Genomic DNA, 26838 nt, shown 5'->3' with positions numbered 1-26838 from the left:
GTGTGTGTGTGTGTGTGTGTGTGTGTGTGTGTGAGAGTCAATCCAAGCCCCCGGCTGCCCCCTTGATCTTGAGCATGTTGGGGTGCTGTGAAAACGGATAATGGGAGTTAGAACGACCGGGCCTGTCTAGAGAGAAGTGTGCTGATTGTTATAACTTTCCCTCATCTCTCTCTCCTCCACTTAACTAAATAAACACCCAAGAGGTAACACTCTATCAATTTTAATGATGTTGAAATACAATTTAGGCACAAAATACACAACAAATGCTAATTTGGCCATGATGAGAGACATCAAAAATTCCTCCCATTATTTATTCAGCTGACTTTCTGCATTTTTCATCAGAACAAATATTCCCATTTCAACAAACACACACACACACACGTGCTAACACACAGCCAATTTGGAGCATAAATCAACACGTTCACTCATCAAATATATGCTCTGCGTAGTTCTCTGTAGTCCGTCCAGTGCACCAAAGACAAATAGTTCTGTCCAAAGTCCAGCCGGAGAAACAGAAGGGGCAGAGGATTGTCAATATATGCACACATACATTAAACATAGAAGGTCGATGTGTGCTCAGAAAGGACAGACATCATAAAGACCGAAGTCCTCTCATAAACTCATACACAAGTACTATGTAAATCCTCCAAAAAGGAGGAATGTACACAAACCAGGTACTGTTAAACCCCTTTCTTCATGTTTTCATATAATCCTGTCTTTGCAAGATACAATAAAGTTTAATTATTTAGTACATTTTCATCAAAACACGGTAAACTTTAAGATACATTTTCACACTCACACAACTGGGGTTAGTCATGAGTCTGTTCACTGCATATGTGTGTTCCATTGGTACAGCTATAAAGATATGAACCACCAGGCTACTTCCAATAAGTCCCTGACTTCTTGTTGACATCATCACCTGCCAATCATCTCCACCTCCATCTTGACCAGCTCGGGCTGTCCGGCTTCTGCACCGCATTTGGGGCAGGTGAAGTAAGCATCCGCAATGCTGTGGCTTTTGATGCAGTAGTAGCAGAAAACATGCTGGCAGCCCACCGTATGAGGCATGGTCGGCCACTCTCCGCACAGTCCGCACTCTTTGAACACCCCTTGCCCTTTTGTCGCTCCCTCTCCATCGGCGCTTTCTGCCCCAAAGACGAACGAAGACGCTGCTGTCTTCAGTTTCCTTGTATTGATCAGAGGTAACAGGAAGATGAGGAACTCAGCAAAGCCGTGCCACAGCAGCTCGCGGTTCATGTACTGGTAGGATATGTCCCGGACCACGTTGGGCTTGCTGAAAACGGCCCGTGCTCCCATGATCCTTTCGGCCAGGACAGGATGGCGACCTTTCCTTAAGAACACGAGGAAGTTGATCAGGCTTGCAGCCTGGGCGATAGCAGAAACAAGGCTCAGGCAATTGCGGAGACACAGTTGGAGTAAACCACTGTCTCTTTCAGACACAGGCCCCCCTGCATTCAAACCCAAACACTGCAGCAGACTGTGGTAACGTTCCTGAAGCCAGCGCGGACCTGCGGTGAACAGAGCCAGACCCAACTTCTGCCTGCGGGACAGAGGTCTGTAACGGGGAGACGAGGAAAGGGTGTTGTGGTAGCGGAGGCTCAGTAAAGACTGGCCCACAGTGGCACTGCTAGAATACAGTGTGAACCTCCAAAGGAGCAGCTGGAGCAGAGCCCTCAGTTCAGGCTCCAGCGGGGTGAGCAGGCCCGGGCGGAAATTCTGGAAGCACTGGGAGAACTGGGTCCACAGCAGCTGCTCAAGGGCTGAGTCTAACTCGAGGGCATCTAGCTGGCTGATGCGCAATACCGGGGTCTGCGGGTCAGTTTCTGGACCGGAACTTCCTGCTGTCCTTTTCCCATTGTCCTCGCTTTCCAAACCTGTTGGAAAAATACAAACAAAAAGGACATATGAGTGACATGAGTAGATCAAAACACCCTGAATTTTCCCCAAAACTGTGAAAGATCAAGTAAATCAATGTCTCACGACTTTACATTATTAAATACCTCACTGGCGTGCACGTAACGCCATACTTCATTTATCGAAGTCATGAACAAAATATACACAGAGCCACAACTATTAAAAGGACAACCAGGCTGCTGGGAGGAATGAGGCCCTGGAGGTGAAGCCCATCCTGTTTGGAGGGTTATTTTTTCTTTATACACAGGAACGGAAATCACTTTTCACATGTAAAACCCGTCCTTAATGCAACCTTTGAGCTGCGCAATGCAGAAGAGCAGGGGGTCTTAGACTACTCTCTCCAGTGTATAAACACACACACACACACACGCACACACACACACACACGGAGGAGGCGAAGCCCAGGGGTTCTTGGTGCCTGCGCCCTCTGGAGATAGGGGTGTGTGTACAAATCACATCACTAGGGATTAGGCTAACGGCACAGTCTCTGGTACACCGTAAACATCTGCCAAATGTGGAACAATTTTCCTCCCCCTAGAGTCGACTCCATATGGGATCTCACAATTGTGACGTCTGGGCTATTTTGCGCTGCACACGTTTCCAAACTGCTCACAGTTCCCCCGGTTTTATCTGCCCTTTCCTCAAATGAAACGCTTAAGAAGTGGGAGACTAACTAACGCAAGGAGAGACAGAGCAAGAGGCCCACAGAGAGAGAGAGAGAGAGACAGAGAGGCCTTTTTCTGACAGTGGCTTTTGTGTCTCGCTGAACAGGATTTGTCACGAGGCTTTAAAAGAGATTTCAGCCGGGTAAATATGGCAGTTTTGACAGAAAGAGAGAGAGAGATGATGGTCACTTTAGACGTTTCTCGAGGAGGTGAAAAAAAAAAAAAACCACTCTTATATGCGGTGGCGATGCTTGGGTTTACTGTGGCGCACAGGACCATCTGTGTATTCATGATGTTTCAATAGAGCCGGGATACACCGTCCAACTAAGTTAGAATTAGCAAATGAATGAAAAAAGAGTGAATTCACGCTGAAGTAAGCAGGTGTGACAAATTCATTGAGCTGCATTTGAAATGCTGCCATGTTTAGTGACTAGAACCTCGCCTGTGATGGAAGTAGAGTTTGGATTAAAAAAAAAAATAGAGGTAGTCTGAATGCGTATGGTAACCAATAAACAGGCTCCATTTGTTTAGCTTAATCTGAAAGTTTTTCCTTGATGGAAGAAAGTGCAGATTATGTCCCTATGAGTGTGTGTGTGTGTGTGTGTGTGTGTGACTATGTATGTATGTCAAGGCTAGAGTTGATCTATGTAGAGCTCTAATATGGAGCTAAATTAATCTATCAGGCCACAGTTACACACACACACAAACGCGCACACAAACACACAGCCAGGTGGTGGAAATCCCCGTCACAGCAGCAGCCCTCTCGGGAGAGTAAACCCGGCCGGGTCCAATATTCTTTTCAAAGCCTTTTATCGAGCAGTTTACAAGTTATGAATGAATATGTTTTATTTGGGGAAACACGGTATTGACAGCCACCTATCAATAGTAATGTGACTATTGTCAAGGGTCTGTCAATATTAATGTAATTATGATGTAGAGGGATCAGAGGGATGCCGGAGTCGGGGGCCAAGTAACATCTCCTGCCCACTGCCATATCAATAGCTGGGATTGCTATTGACAGCTTCCCTTCAGACTTGCAGCACTTGCCAAATATATAACAAGCAGACACTTCAGTCAATGCCGGGCTGCCTATAAAAATTAAGCATTTGAATTTACAGGGTTTTTTACCGTGGACAGCTGGAAATCCATGTTCCTTATGTAATAGTCAAAAGTCACAGTCAATGGCAGTATTTACAGAGTGCTGGCGTGGTGTGTGTGCTAGAGGACAGACACTACAGCATGTGCACACAGAAAGCATACACAGACACATGGAGACGGACTCTGATGTATTCACGCGCGCTCACACACACACACACCTGATGAGATATATTGAATTGATGATTCTCTCGTGGGTCAGCCAACCGACCGACCCACAGACAAAACGCTCTCTCTTGGAGAGTCGGCGGCTGACAACCAACGGAGTCAAAAGGCAGGTTAGAGGAGTTCGATGAAAATCAGCAGAAAATCACCTGAAAAGCCCGGGGTCTTGTTTTTCTATCGGGGCCGTGTAAAATGTTTTAAAACCATCTTCCTGAGAATATTAAAAGGGTATTTTGATTCAGGTCAGATGAGTCTTTTTCTCCCCTTGTTCCCTCAGCTTGTGCATCTTGTTCAGACAAAGATAGTGCACTGACTCAAGGCTGACTGCCATAGCTTACAGACAACAACAGCAACAATATCCAATCTAACAGGGAACACACTGCAACATAGCTCCAAGGCAAAAGGGGCCACGACCAGTGCGGGGAAGGAGGCAGCAAAAGCGTACAGAGCATCAGACTGAAGCCTCGCAGCTGCACCGCATCCTCTGAAAACTAGACAGCGGGCTGTAATGACAGCTACCCAACAGAAAGACGGACAGACAAAGAGACGGACGAAAAAAGACGGACACGTCAGACAACACGTCATGAAAACCCCAGCTGGGAGCTCTGAACTACTGTCTACTGAGACAGTGAAGGAAGAAAAAAAAAAAAACTGGGGGCAAAGATAGCTAAGGAGAAAAAACGAGGGAGGGGGAAAACAGATAAGCACAAACCTCTCCCTAGGAGCTGACCTTGAGACTGGCGGTCACAATAAAGGAGGAGGGAACATTCCTGAAGCGTACATACGGCTCCGCCATACTGAGGTGCGGGCATCTAGGGAATAGCCTATAGACAGAGGAAGGCTACACTTTCTTCTTGACCTTGGCTTTGGTGTCTAGGGAGGGGGATGAGGGGTGTTTAGGGCAGGGGACAAGAGGCTGAGGGATGCTGGGAAGGTGGAATATCCCTGGGGGATTGCGTTTTGGATTTTCTGCAGCGGACAAACGCTCTGAAGCCGCACACAAGGCTATCATCCCGTGCCAGTTGGAGAGCGCGTGTCCAGAAGTCTCGATTTAGCTCCTGGCGTGGCGTAGAGCTCAAATTCCTGAGCACTTAGCTATGGTTGTTAGCATAATATATTTGCTGAAATAATGCATAAATGTTCACTTGGCTTTCTATGATGCTTGTAGCGAGAAATAGGCTACGCATTGGCAAAGCATGCTGGATTACAACTTTACATTTTCTTCTCTCGCTCATGTAAATTAATTTGTGTAAAAGCTCTGGTGAATAAAACCTATTTCTCTGAGCACTCCTGTCTCGTTTTTTTTTTTTTTTTCCCCTCTCTCTCCGGCTCTCTCACTTTATTGCCCTTCTTTCGCCAGGAACGAGTACGGGCCTATTAGCCATGGCCTGCTAATGTCCTCACTATGAAAACGGATGAGAATGTCAGATTTAGAACTTTTAAGAGAGTGATGTCATACAGCAGACCACAGGCATTACGGGGACGCTAAGATTACCCAGGCGGTAACCAGACTAATTGTTATGAGCCTGTTTCATGAAAAATGAATGTGTGCAAATGCACAGAGGGGTCTTCAGGCTGTGTGTGTGTGTGTGTGTGTGTGTGTGTGTGTGTGTGTGTGTGTGTGTGTGCGCGTCACACACTAATGCTTTATCAAGGCTCTCCTCTTTCTCTAATCACCCAAGACTCCTCCGCACCATGGGGTGAGGGCCAAGTTAATGCCTGAACACAAAAAAAAAAAAAAAAAAATACACATCAGTTAGAACAGCACATCTGACACGCAAAAAAAATTTGCTCTGCTTAATCTGGTTTGCTCAGAAGGTAAATTATTTAAGAGAATTAATTGATTTCATGAGTACGAAGGTTCAGTATGCTAAGGCTGTATGAGTAATAAGTACAGGGGTTTGCAAAAAAACAACTTAAAAAGTCATGAAACATTTAGAGGGCAGAGAGGCACAATGAACGTGGAAGAAGAAGTGGAACAGCTAATAAAAGGCAGAACTAAAGTTGTGTCTTTCTTTTGAGTCAATGAGAGATCACTGGGGCCTCACCTCATGCAAATAGAAAGCGTTACACTGAGGAATATTTGATCAGCACATTTCTTAGCTTCTCTTTATGCATGAAAAACACGGGCATAATAAAATATAAAACACTTTGTCTGTTTTTTAGTCTGTGCAACGGTTAAAATGTCTGTGGGAGTGGAAAATCCAAAACTGTGGGGAAGCTGCTTTTTGTGTCCAGTAAAATCTATAAGAGTGTGAAGGCCACTGTAAGATGAGCGAGAGTTTGCTCAGTCAAACCCACCGTACACATGCTACCGCTTTCATTCATCTTCTACGTGAATCGGCGAATTGATCTGGGAAATTGGGCAGGTGCTGCTGCAAACTGTACCCCTAATGACATGTTATGCTTTCATCTCAATTTGGAAGTTTAATGCCTTGATTTTCTGCAAAAAAATAAGAAAAAAGGGGCATTCTAGCAATGTGTAAATTACAACTAGTGCACTGCAAACATAGAGGGTGTTCAGAGAATATCTCACATCACCTATCTGTAATAAAAGCCAGTTTAAGTTCATAAGAGTCCATGTAAATCTGCCACGTATGGATTCTAGTGTAGCACTGAAATATAACTGATGAAACTTTAGATAATGAATTGACTTGACTGACTGTAATTGTCCCAAAGTTAAAAACTTTGGGACTGTTGCTCATGAAATATGACACAATGTATGCAGAATATCACGTTTATTTATTTATTTTTTGCTCTATTAAATTACTAAAATTATAAAGATAATCCATCTAGGGTGGACCTTTTTTTCCCCAATAAGTGCACACATAACCCCACTGCCTTTATCACTCGCCTTCATCCAGAAACTGTATAAAATGACCTTATGACCCCCGAGTGAGCTCATAGCCCAATTTAACTTCAATGACTCCCTTGAAAACACACTCATTACACTAAGTGTTTAGCTCCAGAGGCACGCGCCTACACTTCAATCTCATGCAATCAACTGCTCCACATTCACCTCATAATGACATTGTCTCTTAATTTTTTTTTTTTTAGCCCATGCCCATCAGTCTTTAACAACAACAAAACCCAAATCTGCTCCATTTTGATAATAAGGCAAGAGCATTATGTGATAATCACAGTGGGGATTAGGTTTTGGCAGAGTGTGCAAGAGAAGTGCAGTCAAAGCCACTGGAAAAGAGAGATATAACCAAGAGAAAGATAAGAGTAGAGGAGCGATGATTGGGATGAGAGAAATGAAGTGAGTAGTCTCTTGAAAATCAATAAGATCAACTTTGCCTTGAATCTCAATGTGGAAGGTTTTGATCCCTGGCACTGATTATTTAGGGGAATAATGGAATTATGTGCGGAGCAGTATAACATACTCTTGAAGGAACACACTTTCACAAGGTTACCATGCACAGCTGCAGTTGGTAAACATATCTGAAGATGACTCCTTATGAATACGAATTCACAGCAGATGGCCATGTGAACCGTATGCACTATACAAGCCGGCAGACACCAACAATCGATTGGATTTTTGATGCAAACGTGTAGAAAAAAGGCAGCATACGTTGCTTTAGAGACACAACATCGACATTAAACGGCACCAAGAAGGCGATAACATCGGTCTTAAAAGAAGCCGACGTGCCGCATTTGAGCTTCGTGTGGAAATATGAGTGTATACAAGAAAATACTGCAGACTTGAATGTTCGCTAAACGACACAACGAAGATATATTTACCCATTTCGTTTGACAGGAAAAGTGGACTGTACGCAGCCTCCCTGATACAACGAAAACAATGTGTATTTCCGGGTTGTGACGCCGGACCACGCCTCTTAAAGAAAACTCACCAATGGTGTGCAGGAACGTCACGACTACAGGGCAAATGGTTAAAAGGAGCCAATCAGATCACACAGCGCCAAACCAGCGGCAAACTGTACAGGAAACGTTGATCTCTGTGGAATACAATTTATTCACAGTCCACGGTTGTAGTAACGGCGCATAGCGACCAAGTCGTTGGTGAGGCCGCGGTGATTCACACAAAGTAACAAAGATAACGTCTTACATGCACTCAAAATGAGGCATTACCGTTTGTCAGCTTTACAGCCGTCTAATCATGTGAACTATAAAGCTGTGCGAGAATTAACCAGAGTGACACGCCGGCATTATGTGTATTAGTTTGTTAGCTTTTTAAAGCCTGCGGTTTGGTTCATAATCAGCGCAGGTACTTTGTTTGAGCACTGCTGAAAACTTGCACAACTATGAGCCAAAAGACAGCAACCGCAGACTGAGGAGCAAGCGCCAAGCTGTCGGGTCAGGGAACTGATACTTTGAACCTCGCCTCTCCCTCTGGGGAAATAGAGCTGAAAGTTGCCATGCAGGGCTCCGGGACTGAGACAAACAACATCAAACAGCTTCTAAACGAGTTCAAAGGACTTTACGAGCAGAGGTCGCGATGCCTGGAGCTGGACACAAGTGTACACCGAGAGGAACTGCTGCAGGTGAGGAGATGTGTGCAGATGTGTCAGCTGTGGCCAACGGTAGCGTGGCCGAGCGGTCTAAGGCGCTGGATTTAGGCTCCAGTCTCTCTGGAGGCGTGGGTTCGAATCCCACCGCTGCCATTATGAAGATTTCACATTGTGATATATCGGGTTAGATATAATGATACTCCTGCAAAAGTGTTATGAGACGTGGGGCCCTTTTGTAAGTCTGTTGCACGCCAAAACATTTCTCAACTGTTCTATCCACGCTGAAAACAATCATCATTTGTAACAGTACATTTTCTCCAATGTGACCTTTGTTGTGTTAGTTTCCTGCGAGGTAAGGACACAGTGATATGAGTCATACATCTGATCAGACATTATCAAATACTGACTCCGTAGTGATACTGTATCTTGTGTGACTAAATCAATGCTGAAATGAAAACATTCCTCATTGTAATGGTGCATGCTGCAGCTTCAATAGGTAACCATCCAGGGTTCTGGGCCTTGGATTATATTCATGGGTCCAGACAACAGCATAAATTAAGTTTTTAAAAAGAGCATTATTGCGAACCCCATTCAGACCCAAAGTCTCTACAAGATTTGTAGTTTTCTGTCGACATCTATTGTCATTAGGTTATCATCCATCCGATACAAATCAAAGAGCATCCTGTCCACCGTGACTCTGCCATCAGAAGATGACCTCTGTCTTGTCAGACAAATGACAGGAGGAAGCGCAGGGGTGCTTTCATAAAGCCGCAGCACTTGTAACAGGTGGCAAATTGCATTATGTTTCCATCTGAGCGGCAGAGATCAGGAACACAGATCCACACTCATATTTAAAAAAGCGAGGTTTCTAATCATCAGGATTGTCATGTGACATCATTTAGCTACAGAATGTAGCCTGTGTGAGCTGGGCTGTGCATCAAAGCAAGTGTAACAAGGTTTCAGAGATGGGTTTCGGTCAGCCGGCCCCAGTCGCGGCCCTCCTTAACAAGGTTATGTGTTTAGAACCCAAGAGCTCCCAAGTCCTAAAGGTTGATGTGGACAGTTAATCATAAAGCTTGTCCATTGAAAACACAATGCCCATTCATCCATGAGCCCGTTGTGCGTTTATGATGTTCCCTAACATGTTAAACACTGTATATGTAAAGTATTTTTTCTTATACTTAAGCAGTGATCGTGCATAGCTGTTGCAAAGCAGGAAAACAGAAAACCAGCACAGTTTGAGTTTCATATAATGGATGCATTTTCATTTCCTCTGCTTAAAATACAGTGTCAACCTTAGAATGTTATCTTAGATACTGTCACATCTACCATCTTTGTAAAGTTACTCTCCCTGAAGCTATACATCAGTGTTATATTATGCGTCAGGGGACGGTATGAACCGCTTGTTGACTTTTTTGGCTGTAGGGGACAGACGTTTACGAACACAGATGTACAGGTGCTCCTCTAAGGCAAACGGAATCTGAATTTCAGTGGCACCCCCTTTTATCAGAGCTGCAATCATTGTATATGTGTGCTATCTGGCTACCAGTACAATATCTTTAAAGAACACGTGCTCAGGCAAGTTTTTCAGATGAAAGACTGACCTGAAAGCCCGTCCTGAAGAACTGTGAGGATTTGATGTATTAAGTCAGTTGCGGAGATGTTCGGGTGACCTATTTTTTTGTAAACAATATCATGCAAACTTAGAAATGCATTTCTTCCAGACACAAAGCAGCAACAGGGAATAACATGTGTCTTAGCCTGCCCTAACCCCTGACCAACTACGTACTCTTGCCTGCTCATAAAGTATTCCTTTCTAATAATACAGTTCAGAGGTCATCCACTGTGAATCCTAGGTGGGCAGCTGTATGAGAGCCAAGAGTATCTGACCTCCCTGTCTGGCAGGGCGAGTTGTAGAGGTTTCGGAAAAGTAAAAGAATGTTTTAAATTTCAAAACTGATTCAATACCCCTTGTGAGCGTGATGCTTCCTGATGAAAGTGATGATTTAGACAGGAAAATAATTCCTACTGTAAAGTTGTACTAGCAAAAAGCCTATGTGTTAACTGGATGTTATTAAACTAAACGAGTGAAAATATACCGTAAATCTGATGTTAAAGCATCTTCAGCTTTGACGATGTCATTTTAGGCTATTACATATCTCAGCTTCCCTCATGAGAAAGGTGTTACTGCTCTCGTTTCTGGATGTTAAAAATGCATGGACTGCTTGTTGCGGCGTAACCAGAGCCCCTGGCCATCAGCCGTAAATGTCACCATTTTCAGCTAGTTGTCTTCAGATGTGTATTTTTGTCACGGGGTAAAAGAATCACAGCCTGCCATGTATCTCCCCGTTTGATCATATTCTTAATCTCAGTGGGATTACCCTAAAGACACAAAGGTTAAATAAAGCTAAATAAAACATACTCTTTCAGGTTCTGTTCCCCGGCCTGTCTGGGGAGCTCTCGCGTCTCCCTTGTGAGATCATCGTTGGGGGGGGGGGGGGACCGCCCCTGTTTTTGCGCTCATCCGGTTGTGATAGCTGACATCACTTTGACGTTTGATGATGCTTGTGGAAATCATGCATCTCACTCCTCTAATCTGTCAATTTCAAAAACACTGGTTTGCCATTTATAGGTCAGCGGAGATGACATACCGTCTTTACTGTGTCTTTGGTTCATATTGCGACTAATTTTGCCAGAGCGATTTCTGTTCATTGACAAGTTTTGGCCCCAGTGGAGGAGGTAATGTGATGTTCTTACAGCACAGTGAAAAGCTGCAGAGAGGAAATTGGGGATGGATGGATTGGTTTAGTGCTTGACTTCAACACCATCGACTGGCCTTTGTGTCCCTTCCCATGCTGTAAGTCAGCGTGCTGTAAACATTTATTTTTTTTTGTTTTATGTTCGCCAACGATCTTTCTCTTACTTCAACCATGTGTTTTATTTGCCTAAACATAATCGTAAATATACATATCACAGTCCACATGAGTGGATATTGTAGGGAAAACAAATGAAAACGTGCCAGGGAAAATTTTGCAGATGCTTATGAATATTGTGTTCATATGTTCGGAAAAATGCAATTATGCTTCCCCCAGACCATACAAAGCTAATACGAAATAGTTGTATATCAATGTAATTCTTAGGCAAAGCTGCTGGATTGGATGCACAAACTATGTGTTTACTGCTCTCATGTTTGAAACAAGAATTTTAGTTTGTCATTGATTTGACTAAAATAAAACAATTTGTACTGTAGAAAAAAAAACTGTTTGCTTCTACTGTCGACTTGTTAAAACAGAACAAATAAACCACCGTTTGATCCTGCTGTGCTGTTATTCTTGCAGAGGAAAGTGAATTTCCTGCGGTCTTATGTGAATGACCTTGCAGACCAGAACCAGGTGCTGGCTCAGACCGTTGAGGATCTGCAGAAGGAGGCTGACGACAAGGTTCCCGATTGTAGAACGAGGCTGTGCACCTCTGATCGCAGTTTGGAAGTAAGGTTTGACAAATGTTTCTAAAGCGTAGATAAAGTTATTGTACGTGCACTTCACATTAACTTCATTTGGACTGTATTATGTAGGGTATACAGCTCCAGCTTCCCTTGTGCGCACGCACACACACACACGGAATTTTGAGTGTAAACCCAACGGCAAATAAATATACTTACATTCACACCTTCCTGTTGAAACCAGGGACATTTATTTGGTATTGTGCATCAAGTGGAGCAGCATATGTCAATGGAATGAAGTGTCTGCTCATGAATACCATCTATACGCGAATATAAAGTACACATAAACACAACAGGGGTAAGAGAGAGAACAAGACGGAGAGAGCGAAAGAGAATAACAGCTCATGGCTTTCTTTTCTACTCTGTGGTACCATTGTCTCCAAGATCCTTTGTTTGTGTACACTACTCGAGGCCAAGGCCTCTTCGACTTTAGAGAATCCAATCAGTGGAGATCACATTGAATATGATTCGCAGTTAAATCCATGAAAATCCCTCATTGTTTAGACAGAATAATATCACTGTATAGAAGAATGGCAATATAGAAAAGCAATTAGGACGAGCGCAGAGCTGTTTTAAGCGTAATGGCAGGAACGCTTTGTTGAGACCTGGTGTTAAAGATGCTGCGAACTCTTCGGGATAAGCTGCATGTTGGCTGAAAAAGGAGTCAAGCAGAGAAAGGCCCTCTGTTTTTATCTTTTGAGTTTGTGGCCCCAACCATTTTCTGCAGGAAATCACAAAATGTTGTTAATTCGTAGCAGACTGGAGGTGGAGAGCCGTGAGCTAAAATGCTCTACCCAAGTTTGTTTTTTTTTTCTTTTTAAAGTTTTTTCTTTTTTTTTTCCCAAGATTGCATCAACGCAAGACAGGACTATAAAGACATCGTCGCCACTTGATGTAGTGACCTTAAGGTTTTGTTCCATTTCAGTTATGGCCAAGCCTCCATCAATATTCGCTCTTGTGAGTGGATTTTGCACAGAGAAAAGTAATTATGGCCTATTATACATCAAAGTACTTATCTGCTATTATGGAGAAGGTCAGAGGGCTAGCTTTGTGTGCTCTCTACACTGGTCACAAAGGTCACTGTAATACAATGCTTTGCATTTCTCAACATTCAAAGCTGTCCATTTTAACTTTCATCAATTTAAAACTTCATTTTCTTCAATGGCATTGGTGTAGCAACAAAAAATGCTGCACGTCTAGTTTCTCTTCCACAGGGCTTTCTCAGATGCCTTGACTGAATAGGTTATACAATATATATGTTTCTTGCATACTATAGCACAATGAATGCCTGCTGAATAGTGAGAATGGCCCGACTTTAGTTAGTTTTCAGATCTGTTATTATGAGTAATGGAATTTTAGGCACTTTACCAATTTATATGGCTCTGTTTTGCAAATGAAAAAAAATCGAGCTAGAGGGGAATAGGTGAGGTGTGAAGCTGATTAAATGACATTCAACTATTCGCCGAGAGTCCTTCAGTTCATCCAGTTGCACGGTTTTGTTATTGTTTGTGACAAGAACAGCTTCTTTTGGCAGCCTAGAGACACAGCGCGAGCGGAACATAATAGTTTGTTACCGTGCTATCGACCCATCTTCTGAGCTTTTGAATCTCCATTTTCACCCGTCTTAAACGATGCTCTCAATGTCTGTTTATTTTACTTTGTATGTTTTCAGGGTCCAGATTGGTAAACAAATACAAACAAATGGACTGCCTCACTCAACAGTCTATTAGGATAGTCAGGGGACAACAGTGTGTTTCTGCTCTGATGTCCATAATGTGAAATCCAATCAAATGAAGAGCATTTAGAGCTACTTATGGACCGTTCCACCATGTAAACGATGCAATGAGCTCTGTAATAGGAGCTTGGCTAACGTCTGATTGAATCGTAGTGTATGGTCTTGTTGATGCACAATAGGGTTCAACTGTAATGGACACTAAACAGAGTTTGTTTTGTGGTCATAATATCATGAAATCCAAGGCTTGTATTGTCTGTTCTAGACTTCTGCAATTAGCCTGTTTGTCAATACATCATCCACTGGCTGACGGATGTAGCATGTAGGATGTAGATGTGTAGTTGGTAGTCACAGTGGTGGCTGGGCTCTAAACAGCATGGCTGTTCCCAATTACAACACAGCCTATTTTCTATTCTTATTTTACTCATATTTTTATGTATTTTTTACGAGTTAATGTCTTTTTTTTAAATCGTATAACCCTGTAGTGTCATTTTCTCTGTGTTTTCTCTTTGTTTATATTTCTATATCTTTCCAAAATTCAATAACATCACAAAAAAATAGAAAAAAAAAAAAAATGAAACGCTGTTGTTTCACCCAGAGACTCCATATTAGTGTCAGGATGTAGACTTCAAGTCCTTGTGGTGCTCTTGCCAGTATCAGTTTCTACATTTAACTGGCTTTCCAGCTAGTAGTGAAAAAATAAACGGAAAATGCTGAACCCTCTTTGTGTCATTCGGTTACAATAAAAAGTATTATTATGCGTGCCAAGGAGTTTTTTGGGAAACTTCTGGGAAACTTTCACATAGTCGTTTCCTTCAATCTTCTGGGTTATGCTCTCGTTGGACAGTCATTTTGGCAGTTTAAGGTTTAATAATCACATAATGCAATAAAATTGGAACTTTACTGATCTCTGTAGAAATGTTTTTTTTCCACTTGAGCTGTTCCAGGCAGGTCAAAGGCAGAAGGGCAGCTAGGGAACAACTGCTGGTGCTGGCAGGGATTCAGTATCTTGCTTGAAGACTCGTTTGTTGGCCAACTTTGGGTTCCAACGACAGTTTGAGGATGAATAACGCTCTCTCCCTTAATTTTAGAGATATAATTAGGAATTCTTGCCACCCTAACGGTGGAGTGCAGATGGTAAGAATGCTGATTGGTTGGTCCATCGAACCTTTGTCCAGAGCTGGAGTTTGTAGAGTCTGTCCAAGATTTCTCAACAACTATTGAAAAAAGTTTTCATTTCATGTAATGATCATTTGCCTCTAATAATTTAGTTTCTTTAAGGACTTGAATAAACTGATGACAACCTTGGAGCAACGTGTGTGTGATCTGTGCTCTGAGAAGAAAGATCTGAGGTCAGACTTGAACTCCATTACACAATTCATAGAACATAGTGAACACATGCACAATGCTGATGTGAGTCATGTTCTTTCAGTTCTGCTATCTCTTGGTTCTTAGAGTCTCTGCTCAAGTGTATCATGCTTCTTTTTTTTTGCATCCATCAGTTGAAATGTCTTTATGTATTTGCAGTTCTGCACATTTTGTACGCTGTATGCACATGTCTGCCTGTGTGCGTTGTTTGTCTGTTGGGTAGATTTTTTTTAATTCCCAGAGTTTAGCCCCTGGCCTGCAGGGCAGTATGGGGGACTGTGAGGGCCTGAGGGGGATCAGTGTAGATCAGAACAGATCAGTAGGGATCATTTGGGATCACGGGCCCTCTCTTTGATCCACTCATCCTGTCATCTCATCATTCCCACACAATTCTCAAATTATTACCATACCAGACGTAGTCAAACGCCCACATACTAGTAAACACATTGTTGAGACTCTGTGTCTGCACTGGGGATGTGCGGTATTCTGTTGTGCTGCGGCTTAAATTGGAGGTATCCCATTTGCTATGCTTGTTAGCTTCCCCTGTTTATAAAAGAGAGGGTTAACAACGAAGACCTAATTTCTTTTGTCTTATTTGTATCTGAGAAGAAAAACAAATAGGTTATAACAAGTGTCGACTACAAATTTGCTAACTGAATGCTGGGAATATCTCCAGCTGTGATGAGAGCCTCCAGTTTTTTTTGTGTGTGATTCACAAAGTGACTATTTATGACATTCCCCGTAAACGACAGAACAGGGGCTATTAAAATCTGAAGGCTCAGGAACCAAATGAGAAAATTGGTCTCATGACTTAATCCACGCTAATGAGAACATAATTTTTCCTGTCATGTGGAGCAGCACCCTCCATAGCAGCACTCTTAAGACCCACTTTGCTTCCCTGACTGTAGTTCAACAAAACAGTACATAAAAGAGTGCTCTAAGTTATGGCGCAGCTGTTGCATGAAACCGTCTTGATCTCCAAAAGAGGAATTTTTGTGGAATTAACAAAACAGGCGGCTTTTCAGAGTGACCTCGATGTTTTGAATTCAGGCGGTGGGTTCGCTTCTCAACCACACGTTCTGTGCAGATGCATTAAGATAAGCTTTAATCTGTTTCCACATCACAAATACATGCATACCCGCAGCAATTCAGCGAGGTTCATTCTAAAAGCATCATTGCTGCTTTATTTGCTTTAACTGATGGAGAACAGAATAGGACTGGTTAGCCTGTATACCATTCATGCTTTGGCAGCAGTTGCTCCAAACTTGGCTAACCCTGTGAAGTAGTGACTGCTCTGCTCAAGTCAATGAGAGAAGGTGGAAACTCAATTCAGGTCTGCATTAAAAACAGTTTCTGAACTGTGTGACCTTTATCACCCCCTCCCCGACTCTGTCTCTCTCTCTCTCTCACACACACACACACACACATACATCTGCTTGTGTAGCAGCCGCTTGGAGGCAGAGCCGGAGTGAGAGTGAGAAAGAGCGAGCAGGGGAGGTCACGGGGTTGCGATGGTTGACTATGCTAATGTTGTTGTTAATGACTTTTCTGTGAGTGATAATTGATCGTCTTCATTACCATATTAACTTCACTGGCCCCTACTCCCCCCTGCCCCCACTCTCTCTCTATGCAGTAATGGATGCCCCCATTTGATCCCTCAAATAATGAACTAATTAGCTTAATTAAAATCAATAGAGGTGCCAATACTGGGTTAGACATTTCAGAGATGTCGTCTGCAGGGAAAGGAATTTTTCAGAAGGAGAGGGTGAGAGAGGATGGATGGGAAGAGGCAAGAGGAGCAATGCATAAACAGCAGGATGGGTGGAAAAAGTAGAGGACCCCAAGGAAGAAAAGGAAGAAGGAGAGGACAGAAAGAAGACGAGGGAGCAGTTATTTGAGAGGAGAATAAGAAGAACAAAAATAGGGTGAGATGGGAACGAACAAACAGACAGAGAGCAAGCAAGCGGGATGATGGGAGTTGCACGTTTAAAGATCAAAGATGTAAAAATCTAAGAGGTAAAATGTAAAAATGAGTGGACAAGGGCAAAGACAAGGAAGCATGAGAAAATGAGATAGAAAATATCAGAGGAAAGGGGGGAGCCAAAGAGAGGGGACACTAAACGAGGGAGAGAGAGAGAGAAAGAGAGAGAGAGGTTCCTAATGCTGATTTATGAGTGCTTGACGGTCGTTAGCTGGAATAAATGGCTTGTAGGAGTGGCTGCAGCATTACTCCCTGTACAGGATACTAAGTGCATTGTAAGGTCAGCCATAAGGCCAAACTTACATATGTAGTACTCTGCCCTTGTAAACCTTTGTTAATATATCAGCCACAGGATGGAACTGTAACTAGTCCATCTGATGCACCGTGATGACTGCGGCTCTCTAACCTGTATGCTAATTCTTTCATTTACCTTTTATTTGTCTGAGACAAAAGTTTAGCACAAAAATTAAAAGCACCCTTCGTGTTTGCATGAATGTGATTTTCTGCAACGTAGTGCTGAAACGATCAGTCCATTAATTGATAAAGTGACTTTCAGAAAATGATTCTATAACAATTTTATTAACCAATGTACGATTTAAGTTACTTATTGAGCAAAAATGTGCTGGCTCAGTGCTCTCATGCTCTTAAAGGTGAGGACTTTCTCAGGTTTGCATCAGTGTGAAGTGAATATCAGATCTGCACTGATGGTCGGCCTAAACAAACAATCTGAAGATGTCACCTTGGAATGAATCAACAAATTGCAAAAATACAAACAGATGTTAAAAATAATAAAGTTAAAGTTATTTGCAGCCCGGCTACAGCCCATGCTGGTGCTTTAGCATTTCGTGCAATATCCTGCAGGCTGAACATGTTAGCTGTGGAGCTACACTGAAGCAGTGTCTGCGAAGTGTCATTTGCTGAGTGTACAGAGGGCAGGTTCCTGAAATAATGTTTAGTGTGCAAATGTTTTGCATAATCTATAAACCAGGCAGTCATCTGCCATGATGTTTAGTATCTCCTCCATGAATGTAAGTAGAGTTGGTAAACATACTGCCAGTCATTCTGCAGTGAATTGGTGTGTCAGGAAATTGTATATTTTAAAGCTGCTGCCTGTAGAATGTGAAATATAATGACTATGTGACCACTTGAGTCCCTTTACAATCAAGACTTGCAACAATGTTGTAAATATGTCACCCGCTCTGCAGGCTGCACGGATAGGTCAAATGTATTTTCAGAAGCTGCCATAAGGAGCTGCCAGAGTGTAGAATAAAAAATGGAATAAGCTTGTGTTTGTATAACCTGTATGCTTCTATATGGGTTCATCAAGTTCGTTTTCTTACCATACAGTATCTTTATGGCACAGAGAAAGCCTTGAGTGTAAGGCAGCAGATGTGTGTGTGTTTTTCCTGTAGGCTATCATCATAGTTGCATCACTTTACACTCGCATCAAGCTCACTCTGGACAAAATTAAAGCCCACATTTTTAGTACACACTCCCTCTAAACATGGAAGCTTTGACATAGTAGAACGAGACACTGACGTGTTCCGTCCAGTCACCATCACCGTGAGTCGCATTATCCATTTTTTTTTTTGCGCTCCTCGCTCTCTGTTGTGATCTGGTGACTCACGCACACACGTGCCTGCTTTTGTTTTTTCTCCCCTGTTGCTTTCAGTTGACCTAGCTCCAGACAAAAGGAACGGAGGGGAGTGGAAAAATGGAATGATTGTGTAAATGGAGGGCTATTTTCAGATAGAGGAGAAACAAGAAAAGCGAAAGTGAGGTGGGGAAGGAAAAAACAGGGGAGAGGGGAGGCGTGGGTGAGGGGGCAAGTGGATGAGACAGGAGGAGACAAGAGAAAGCGAGGAGGGTGGAGGCTGGAAACAAAAGAGTAGAAATGGAGGAGAAAGGGAAGAGAACAGTGACAGCGGAGGAGAAGAAGCAAACTAAACGTTGCTTTAAGTTTTCCTCCTTTCTTTTTTTCTTACAGTAGAAGTAGTGCTTCCATTTCTGCTTTCAATATCACCACTTCTACTCCGACTACATGTACTTCTTCTACTATGGCTGATGCTACAGTGCGTCTGCCACCGCTGCTGTCTCTCCTCCAGTGTCGAGCAGTGAACAGACCCATAGTGACAGCTTTTGTTTGACTATTTTCCACATCCTTGCCTCCACTACCGACGACTGAGATGTGATCACTTTGGAAGTATCAGTGCTGCTTGTTACAGACAGAGCACCTCCTATAAGAGTGAATTGCATATGCCCTCTCTGTCTGTCTCTAAACTGAGCGCGAAAACGAAGTCATGTGATGCAACATCCGTGTAATGCTCTCTGTTTCTCTCACTCTTGTACTTGTTTTTCTCTCTCTCATGCACTCTGCTGGTTTTCGCCATTGCTTTAATAGTATATTTCCGCATCACCCTTTAATTGTATAGTTGTATTACACATAAACACACACACACACACACACACACACACACACACACACACACACAAATATACAGCCCTCCCTCTAACAAATGAGTTTACCGTGGTCATAACCTTCACAGGGCTCATTATCATAGATTGCAGGCCTTTTCATAAAGCTGAGATCACTGGTGACGGATTACTAACGGGATGGACACACACACACACACACACACACACACACACACACACACACACTGTGATCCGTAATGAGACCTTATTCCGGACACCCAACCCAGCTGCCTGTAAATTACACCCGCCACTCTGCCATACATACTTAATCAGCTAATGTTGTTTTATTCCTTATTATTAATTTGCTCCTGTTTCTGATTTATCTAAAGCGCTCTGCATCACACCAATATTTTGTCTCCTTTACAGTTCAGAGAGGCAGAGAGAGAAGGTAGGCTGTGTGCTTATTCATGTACTTAGGGGATTGCATCTGTAATGAATGGACTGGCTGTTTAGGCATACATAACATAGCCTACTACTCACCTTAATAATGTAAGCAGGTCATAACTCCTGCTAACCCAAGGGTATTTTAGGCATGCACACACACACACACACACACAAACACACACACATACATATTGACACTCCCAAACACACACAACCTACCTATATTAGCCACTGACCTCTATGTGTGCCAGGTCTTCTCATTGTCACATTGCAGCTGCATTGGAATATGAATATTTTGTGATTGGGGGAGAAAATCATGCGTGTTGCTTGCAAGATACACAACTAAACCTACTTTATATGAATTATTAAAACATGCTATACACTGAAAAAAGACAAGATCTTCATGCTATAATCAGTAGGTTCAATAGATTTTATTTTTTCTGTGCTCTAACACACGACGAAACACTTTTCTATCACTACTGTGCGATTTTTCAATTTTCTTTCCATCCGCACTCTTTTGGGTGCTTCTTTGTGTACATGTTGCACGGCCCCACGTCCTGCATTCACACAAACACACACTTGCACACATACACATACTTAACACTAGCATATGCATAATTAAAACATGCACACACAAGCCTGTATTTAAACCACACACACACACACACGGCTATGTGTTGACCTGTGAGTCATTGCTGTCAGCATTGATTTCCTTTTCCCAGAGTGACCCCTGTCACCACAGCGATAGAGTGGCCGATATTTCACCAGTACTGCCAGTTCTCCCTCTTTCTCTCAAGCCCCCTGCCTCTCTTTCTCTAAGTCGGACTCTTTACATCTCTCTGCTCTCGCATTTCCCTCTTTCTCTTCTCAACTCCTTCTCCCGCCCTCATTTCCTTCGTTTTTTTCTTTATGTTCTCTTTTTGTACAGATACAGTTTGAATTGACCTCACCATAACAATGCAGACAGACATTTGCCACCCATCCTCCACATGCCAGTGTTTAGTCAGAAAAAGAGGCAGGCGGAGACAGGCAGGCAGACGGTGTAATGGCAAGGGTCACCTGAGTCCAAGGAGGTGTACTGTACCTGACAGTGAACATGAGACTGAGTATTTGTGTGTGTGCACTCTTCTTAGTGCGTCAAATATATTATTTTTAAACCCCTAAAGAGGAAAGCCACATTTTTAAGTCATTAGAGTAATCGTATTTCCAACTTCATCTTCGATTCTTCCTTCTATATTTGATTTTGTCAGCTTTCTTATTAGATTTTGTGCAGTTGGCTCTGTTTTCAAAATGAGCAAAACAGAACATTTTAGTTTCCTTCATCAGTTGTTTATACAGTAGCACACAGTTGTTGTTTTGTTTTTTTTTAAATTTCTTGTCCTTTTTTTTCCCCATGGTATGATCATGTTATGTCGCCATGGTCATCAAGTTGCAAATTCCAAGCAATCAGTCAGGGACTCATTTAACACCTCTGTTCCTGTGGACTGTCAAACTTCATCATGGTTTGCAGCACTTGAGAAAATCACTCTCTCCAAAATGATTTGCCTTTATTGAGCACAGTCTAATTAATAAATAGAAGTCAAGGTTCTATTAGGGTGAAACTGCAACTCCCTTTGAATGTGTCACAGTTAGTTATGTCACAGAAAAGCCAGTACAGTATTGCTTTTTCCCTTTAAAGCCCACCGTGTAGCATAGATTAAACTACTTGGTATTATCTCAAACTAGTGATCTTTAATCAATAATAATAACCATTAATCAATAATCTGAATGTCATCTTGTATCTCTCGCAGGTGCCTGAGGGTGATCTGAAGACTTTGTTGCTGGATGAGCTCGTTGGACCTGCGGCTCACATCCCACACAGGTGTGCACATATAGCCAGACACGGCTGATTTCTAATGATTGTGAATCACTCAGGTTCCCTACTCATCAGCAAGGCTGTTTCCCCAGGAAAAGTTTACCCTCAACTCAAATAACTAATAACTTCTTTATAATAACTTCATGAATCGACCACATGCACTCACACACACACACACACACACACACACACACACACACACACACACACACACACACACACAGGTCCCCCAGCGTAGGGAGAGGTAACAGAGTTGGCCTCGGGGACTCTGCCTCTCCTTAGGGAGGTTGAGCTCCTCAGGGAGTCGCTGAAACACCACTGTCCCCATGGCAATATGCAAATCCCTATATGATATTTCCCATCATGCAGTGCTCCAAGCCCCCTAAAGACTTGTTCTGTTTCTACTTTAGGCCTTTCTAGAAAGACACGTTTTTATTTTAAGTTTCACACATTTTGACAAAACTAATGAAAGAAGCATTTTCTGAATCTAAATCTTCATGCTCATACATATGTACCTGAACTCACCAGACCAGGGAGGGGTTGGATACGAAAATCACTCATCGCTTGCTCAAGCCAAAGTTACCTGTGACAGCTTTCAATATGTATAGCTTTGGCTGTGAGCAGCCATGAGTAGGGCTCAGCATTGCAGAAGGATCAGGCTCACCTTGTTTTTGACAAGGAAAACGATTGAAAACACTGAAATGAAAGTGACCTAATGCACTTTAATACTACATCTTCACATCTGCATGTGCATATGCACTGACAGCATATAAAGTCATAGATTTCTGTCAAATGCTACATCCTAGAGGTTGATACTGTCACGCTTTGTGTGATTACATTAAATAAATTAACTGATTTCCAAACAGCGACAATGTCACAGGCAATTTTTTTATTTTTTCGGAAGCTGTCAGTGAGACCACGTCCAAATATGGTTTCAAGTAACCAGTCAGTAGTTTGACAGCCTACAGTGCAGCCAATTAAAGCACCCAGCCAAGCAGGAATCCGTGGTCTGGCACAATGTGGCACAACTGAGCGTGTGGCTGTACAGCGTTTCTTTACCATCCCTGCGAAAGGCACTGAAGGGCGTGATGGATCCTCAGTCAGCGTACTCGCTGTCAGAGACGCGGGGATTTGCATCACACCTTGAGCGTTTTAAATGGCTGCACATATAATAATAAAAAAAAAAAATGAAATAAATGAAATGAGTAAATCAGGTCTCATGAAATGAAATGACAGGCAGGTTGAAACAGCGGGTGAGTGTGTGTGTTTCTTGCCACCAGCGTCAACATTAAACACATCAGATTGAAGCCACCCTCCAGGGTAGCATCACTCAGCCAGGTGTGTGTGTGTGTGTACGTATGTGCGTGTGTGTAAATGTGTGCGTGTTCATGGTGAAACCTAAGTCTTTTATCTACTTTTCCATTTCCTCTGGTTTTTTGTTTATCTACAGATTTATTTATATATTTCTGCTGAAATGGTGTGCAGACACACACGCACGCATGCACGCACACACATTGATCTATCGATGTATTGATGTGTGAGTGGGTGTCAGTTTTTTATTTTCCATCTCCCTCCAATTTTTTAATTATTTTCCCCGGGTATAATCTCCTGCAGAGTTTTTTACACTTGAGTTAACTTGAGTGCTGTTTTCCTTTGCCAAAAGCAGTCAAATGCTGAAAGTTAGTTAGGTAAAAAAAGAAGCTTTGACAGAATATCCTGATTCTCATTTGGGAAAGGTAGGAACTTAACTTATTTCACACTCCGGCAGTATCCCTCAGTGTAACTGTTCTAATTCAAAACTTTTCTTTGTTAGCAAAAATAATAAGATATTTAAGCTTAGGAGACTGGAGGTTCATTATTGTTACATTATTATTTTCCTCATGGCTTTGCCTGTTTTTCTGTTGTCCAGCTGTTTCTGACCGTCTCCCGAGTCTTCCCTTGCCGGTTTCTTCTTTGCAAGGACAGTGGTGGATGCACATTACTTTCTATCTCTGTCTCTATCTCTCCCCTCACTCTTTCTGTCTCTCCCTCCCTCTCTCTTCCACTTGTCTCTCAGGACGGGAGGAGGATATGTCTCTTTTTCTCCATATTGACTTTCCCAGGTCAGGCTCCTCTTCTCCTATTAGGCCAAGCTAACTGATCAATACGCGGGCCTGGTGGGCTGCCGTGTGGACATGCAGACAGGCACACACAGCGGGCCGTGCCCCGGCCAAGTGCCACGCTCATTAGCGCGCGCACACACGCAGGCACACACACAGTGCAGGACATGTTCAGCACACATATCTACACACACTCATAAATAGATATAAAAAAAAATTCCATATATATAAAATTTACAATGATAAAACTGACTTTGGAAACAATTTCTAACATCCTTACAATCTGTAATAAAAATCTTAACCAACAAATCTAAAGACTTAATCAATCAGTCATGTACGAATTCATAAATTTTCCCCCAGTTGCTTCTCTGTCAAATATGGAGATGCAACAAACTCCTCCTCTCCTCTCAAAATTGTCTCCTCTCTTCTCCTCCCCTGCCGTTTTCCCAGCTGGTGAGTTGTGACATCTGCAGTGCTGCGACATGGATAAGCAGCTGCCAGAGATGGAGGGAGGGAGGGAGGGAAGAGGGGAAGGATGGAGAGCCATAGAGAGACAATGCAGGGGAGAAGTGAAGAGGGAGGGGTGAGGGGCGCTGACAACCAGCAACAGTTAGGTGTACAGCAGGGGGAGACAGGATTTTGTGTGTGTGTGTGTGTGCACGTGCATGAATGTGTATGCGCATGTCTGTGTGTGAGAGTGTGTATTTGTGAATGTACTGTGCGTGCGTGCGTGCGTGTGTGTGTGTGTGTGTGTGTGTGCGCACATGGCAGCATGCCAGGCGGTGCCATCTGGCTGCTTGACAGCTCTTCTCATTAACAGGGAGGTTAATTGCTGTGGCAGCACCCAGGCTGTATCAAACATCACCCTGGGGACATGGAGGCAACAGACGATCTACATGTTTGTGTACGCTCATGCACAGATGTGTGTGTGTTTAAGCATAAAATGTGGCACTGGAAATCCTACAAGTCTTTGCTCAGCATAAAAATGGTTCACAACCACCTGCAGTATATAAGCCTTGGCATGTGGAGACCACAGTGTAGGGGACCTATGTGCTGTGTGTGTGTGTGTGTGTGTGTGTGTGTGTGTGTGTGTGTGTGCGTGCTTGTGCTTGTGCATGCCAGCCTACATGCATGTTTATATTTGTCTTATGAATTATGTCTCGTTGCTGTAATGATGTAGAAAGAATTGGGTTTACAGAGCCAATGTCTATAGCCCTAAGGGCAAACACACATACATGCTCTCTCACACACACACACACACACACACACACACACACAAGGCAGGGGGAAGGGGTGGCAATTTGCATGTTATTACTGCATATTCATGACTAATTTTGTTAGCCTTGCCTAATAGGCCTGAGTGACAGCTTGAGATATCGAGAGCCTGCTTTAATATCACACACATTTACGGTGATACACACACACACACACACACACACACTCGGTCATATTCACTCGCCCTGCTCTCTCTGTCCACACAGTAATCATAACAACACTCACAGCTCTAAATAGGGATTCCCTGTTCATCTGTTGGTTCAACATTATGCCATTAGTTTGGCACAACTACGGTATTGAGTATAACAAAAAGTAAATCATATGGGCTCGTTTGTTCCACGCATTATCACAACCTAATATGCACACACACGCACGCACACACAAACCTTGAATGGCATACATATATTTGCATTTCGACTTGTTGCTCTGAATGTGGTTGCATTTATTTTCCCAAACAAGCAAAAGGGTATAAAATTCTACTATTACTACATTAATATTGCAGAGAATAGAGCCTTATGTGCCATTAAGTAATAAAAACTATGCTTATTTTCTTCTTCTATTGTCTAACCTTTGTTGCCTGCATATTAACTCGGTGTGTGCGTATTTGCGTGTTTTTAAGAAGAATGCTTGGCTAAGACAAAAATGATGTCTCTGCTAGAGTGGGTTTTCTGTAGTCCACATGTTCATGTACACTCACATACACACGGCACGCTAAACCCACCGCCCCACTGTGCAGGTGAAAATAAGGTTGAAATTGGCTGCAGTTGCTTTTCATTCAAAACCCTCTTTCCATTTTCAACTTGTTCCCATTTCAGACCACTCTCCAAAGAATCTCTCTTAAATTTGGGTGATTTAAGTACAGTTTTTTTCCACCAAAGTGACAGGGAAATGAAAAACTGCCTATAAATATCATGATTTTCACCCTCCATCTAAAAGGCCCTAAATAGTAAGAGAAATTACATTATAATACAGCTGTTTTGTCCTTTGTCAAAAGTTGAACTTGAAGTTTGTGCATATCATTAGTCAAAGATTACACATCTCTGTACATATGAAGGCTTCTGTTGATGCTTATGAGTACACACTGTTTATGTGCATTTTTTTTCTTCAGCATTTTCTCAGTGAAATGCTCTGCAAAGTGATAATTCATAACACTGGAGGAACTCTGTAGTTCGAGTGGAATAGAAAGTGAATTAGTAGCACAGCAGCTCACACACTTTCCCATTCTCTTCTGGAGACAGAAACCAACTATAATCTAAAGTCAGTTTTTTCACAGTCTCCTCTGTGGCTTTTACTCCATTTGACTGAAAAGTTTTTTTTTTTTTTTTTTTCCTGAAGTGAAAGATTTAACTCTCAGCGCTCTCTATCCACTCACATGTCACTTTTGTCAAAGCTTGCCTTTCCTTCCCTGCTTGGTGCGAACGTGTAGACACGCTTGATCAAATGTGAGTTTAACATTTTTAATCTGCGCAAAGTTTCATCAGAATAACTCATCTCATGAGGCTGCTGGTAAATATGAAATTGTGTGTGTGTGTGTGTGTGTGTGTGTGTTTGTACGCGCCTGTGTGTTTGTGAAGAGTACTGCACAGTACTGTGTGATCTGTTTTTTTTCTTTTTTTCTCCTTCCATCTCGGGTGTGTGACAGCTGTCACTGGTGACTCAGAAAGGTGTCTGGGCAGAGTTAACGTATTTTCACCGCTGGGAAACACACACACACACACACACACACACACACACACACACACACACACACACGTGCATATCAGCTCCAGTTGCTG

At 42.7% G+C, this 26838-nt stretch overlaps 2 protein-coding genes and 1 non-coding gene across 3 annotated transcripts in view; 2 read left to right on the top strand and 1 right to left on the bottom strand.

Moving 5' to 3' along the window:
- Positions 1-204: 204 nt before the first annotated feature.
- pex2 (peroxisomal biogenesis factor 2) lies at positions 205-7718 on the bottom strand. The gene is made up of 2 exons (XM_076760989.1): positions 7665-7718; positions 205-1895 (listed from the first exon to the last, which is right to left on the bottom strand). The coding sequence occupies exons 1-2, from the start codon at positions 7666-7668 to the stop codon at positions 916-918; spliced, it is 984 nt and encodes a 327-aa protein (XP_076617104.1). The 5' UTR covers positions 7669-7718; the 3' UTR covers positions 205-915.
- Positions 7719-8463: 745 nt separating this feature from the next.
- On the top strand, positions 8464-8545 carry trnal-uag (transfer RNA leucine (anticodon UAG)). Its single transcript has one exon. It is a non-coding gene; the product is annotated as a tRNA-Leu (tRNA).
- An 8175-nt stretch (positions 8546-16720) lies between these two features.
- Positions 16721-26838, top strand: part of LOC143314530 (uncharacterized) — an 81497-nt gene continuing 71379 nt past the window's right edge. Inside the window, exons 1-2 of the mRNA XM_076721594.1 lie at positions 16721-16759; positions 21625-21695. Of these exons, the coding sequence (XP_076577709.1) occupies positions 16721-16759; positions 21625-21695 (110 nt within the window). The remainder of the gene's footprint in view (positions 16760-21624; positions 21696-26838) is intronic.

This window comes from Chaetodon auriga, chromosome 21, assembly GCF_051107435.1.
Source record: "Chaetodon auriga isolate fChaAug3 chromosome 21, fChaAug3.hap1, whole genome shotgun sequence".
Lineage (NCBI taxonomy): Eukaryota > Metazoa > Chordata > Actinopteri > Chaetodontiformes > Chaetodontidae > Chaetodon > Chaetodon auriga.
Note: the sequence above shows the minus strand (reverse complement) of the source record. Positions and strands in the feature narration are given on the sequence as shown.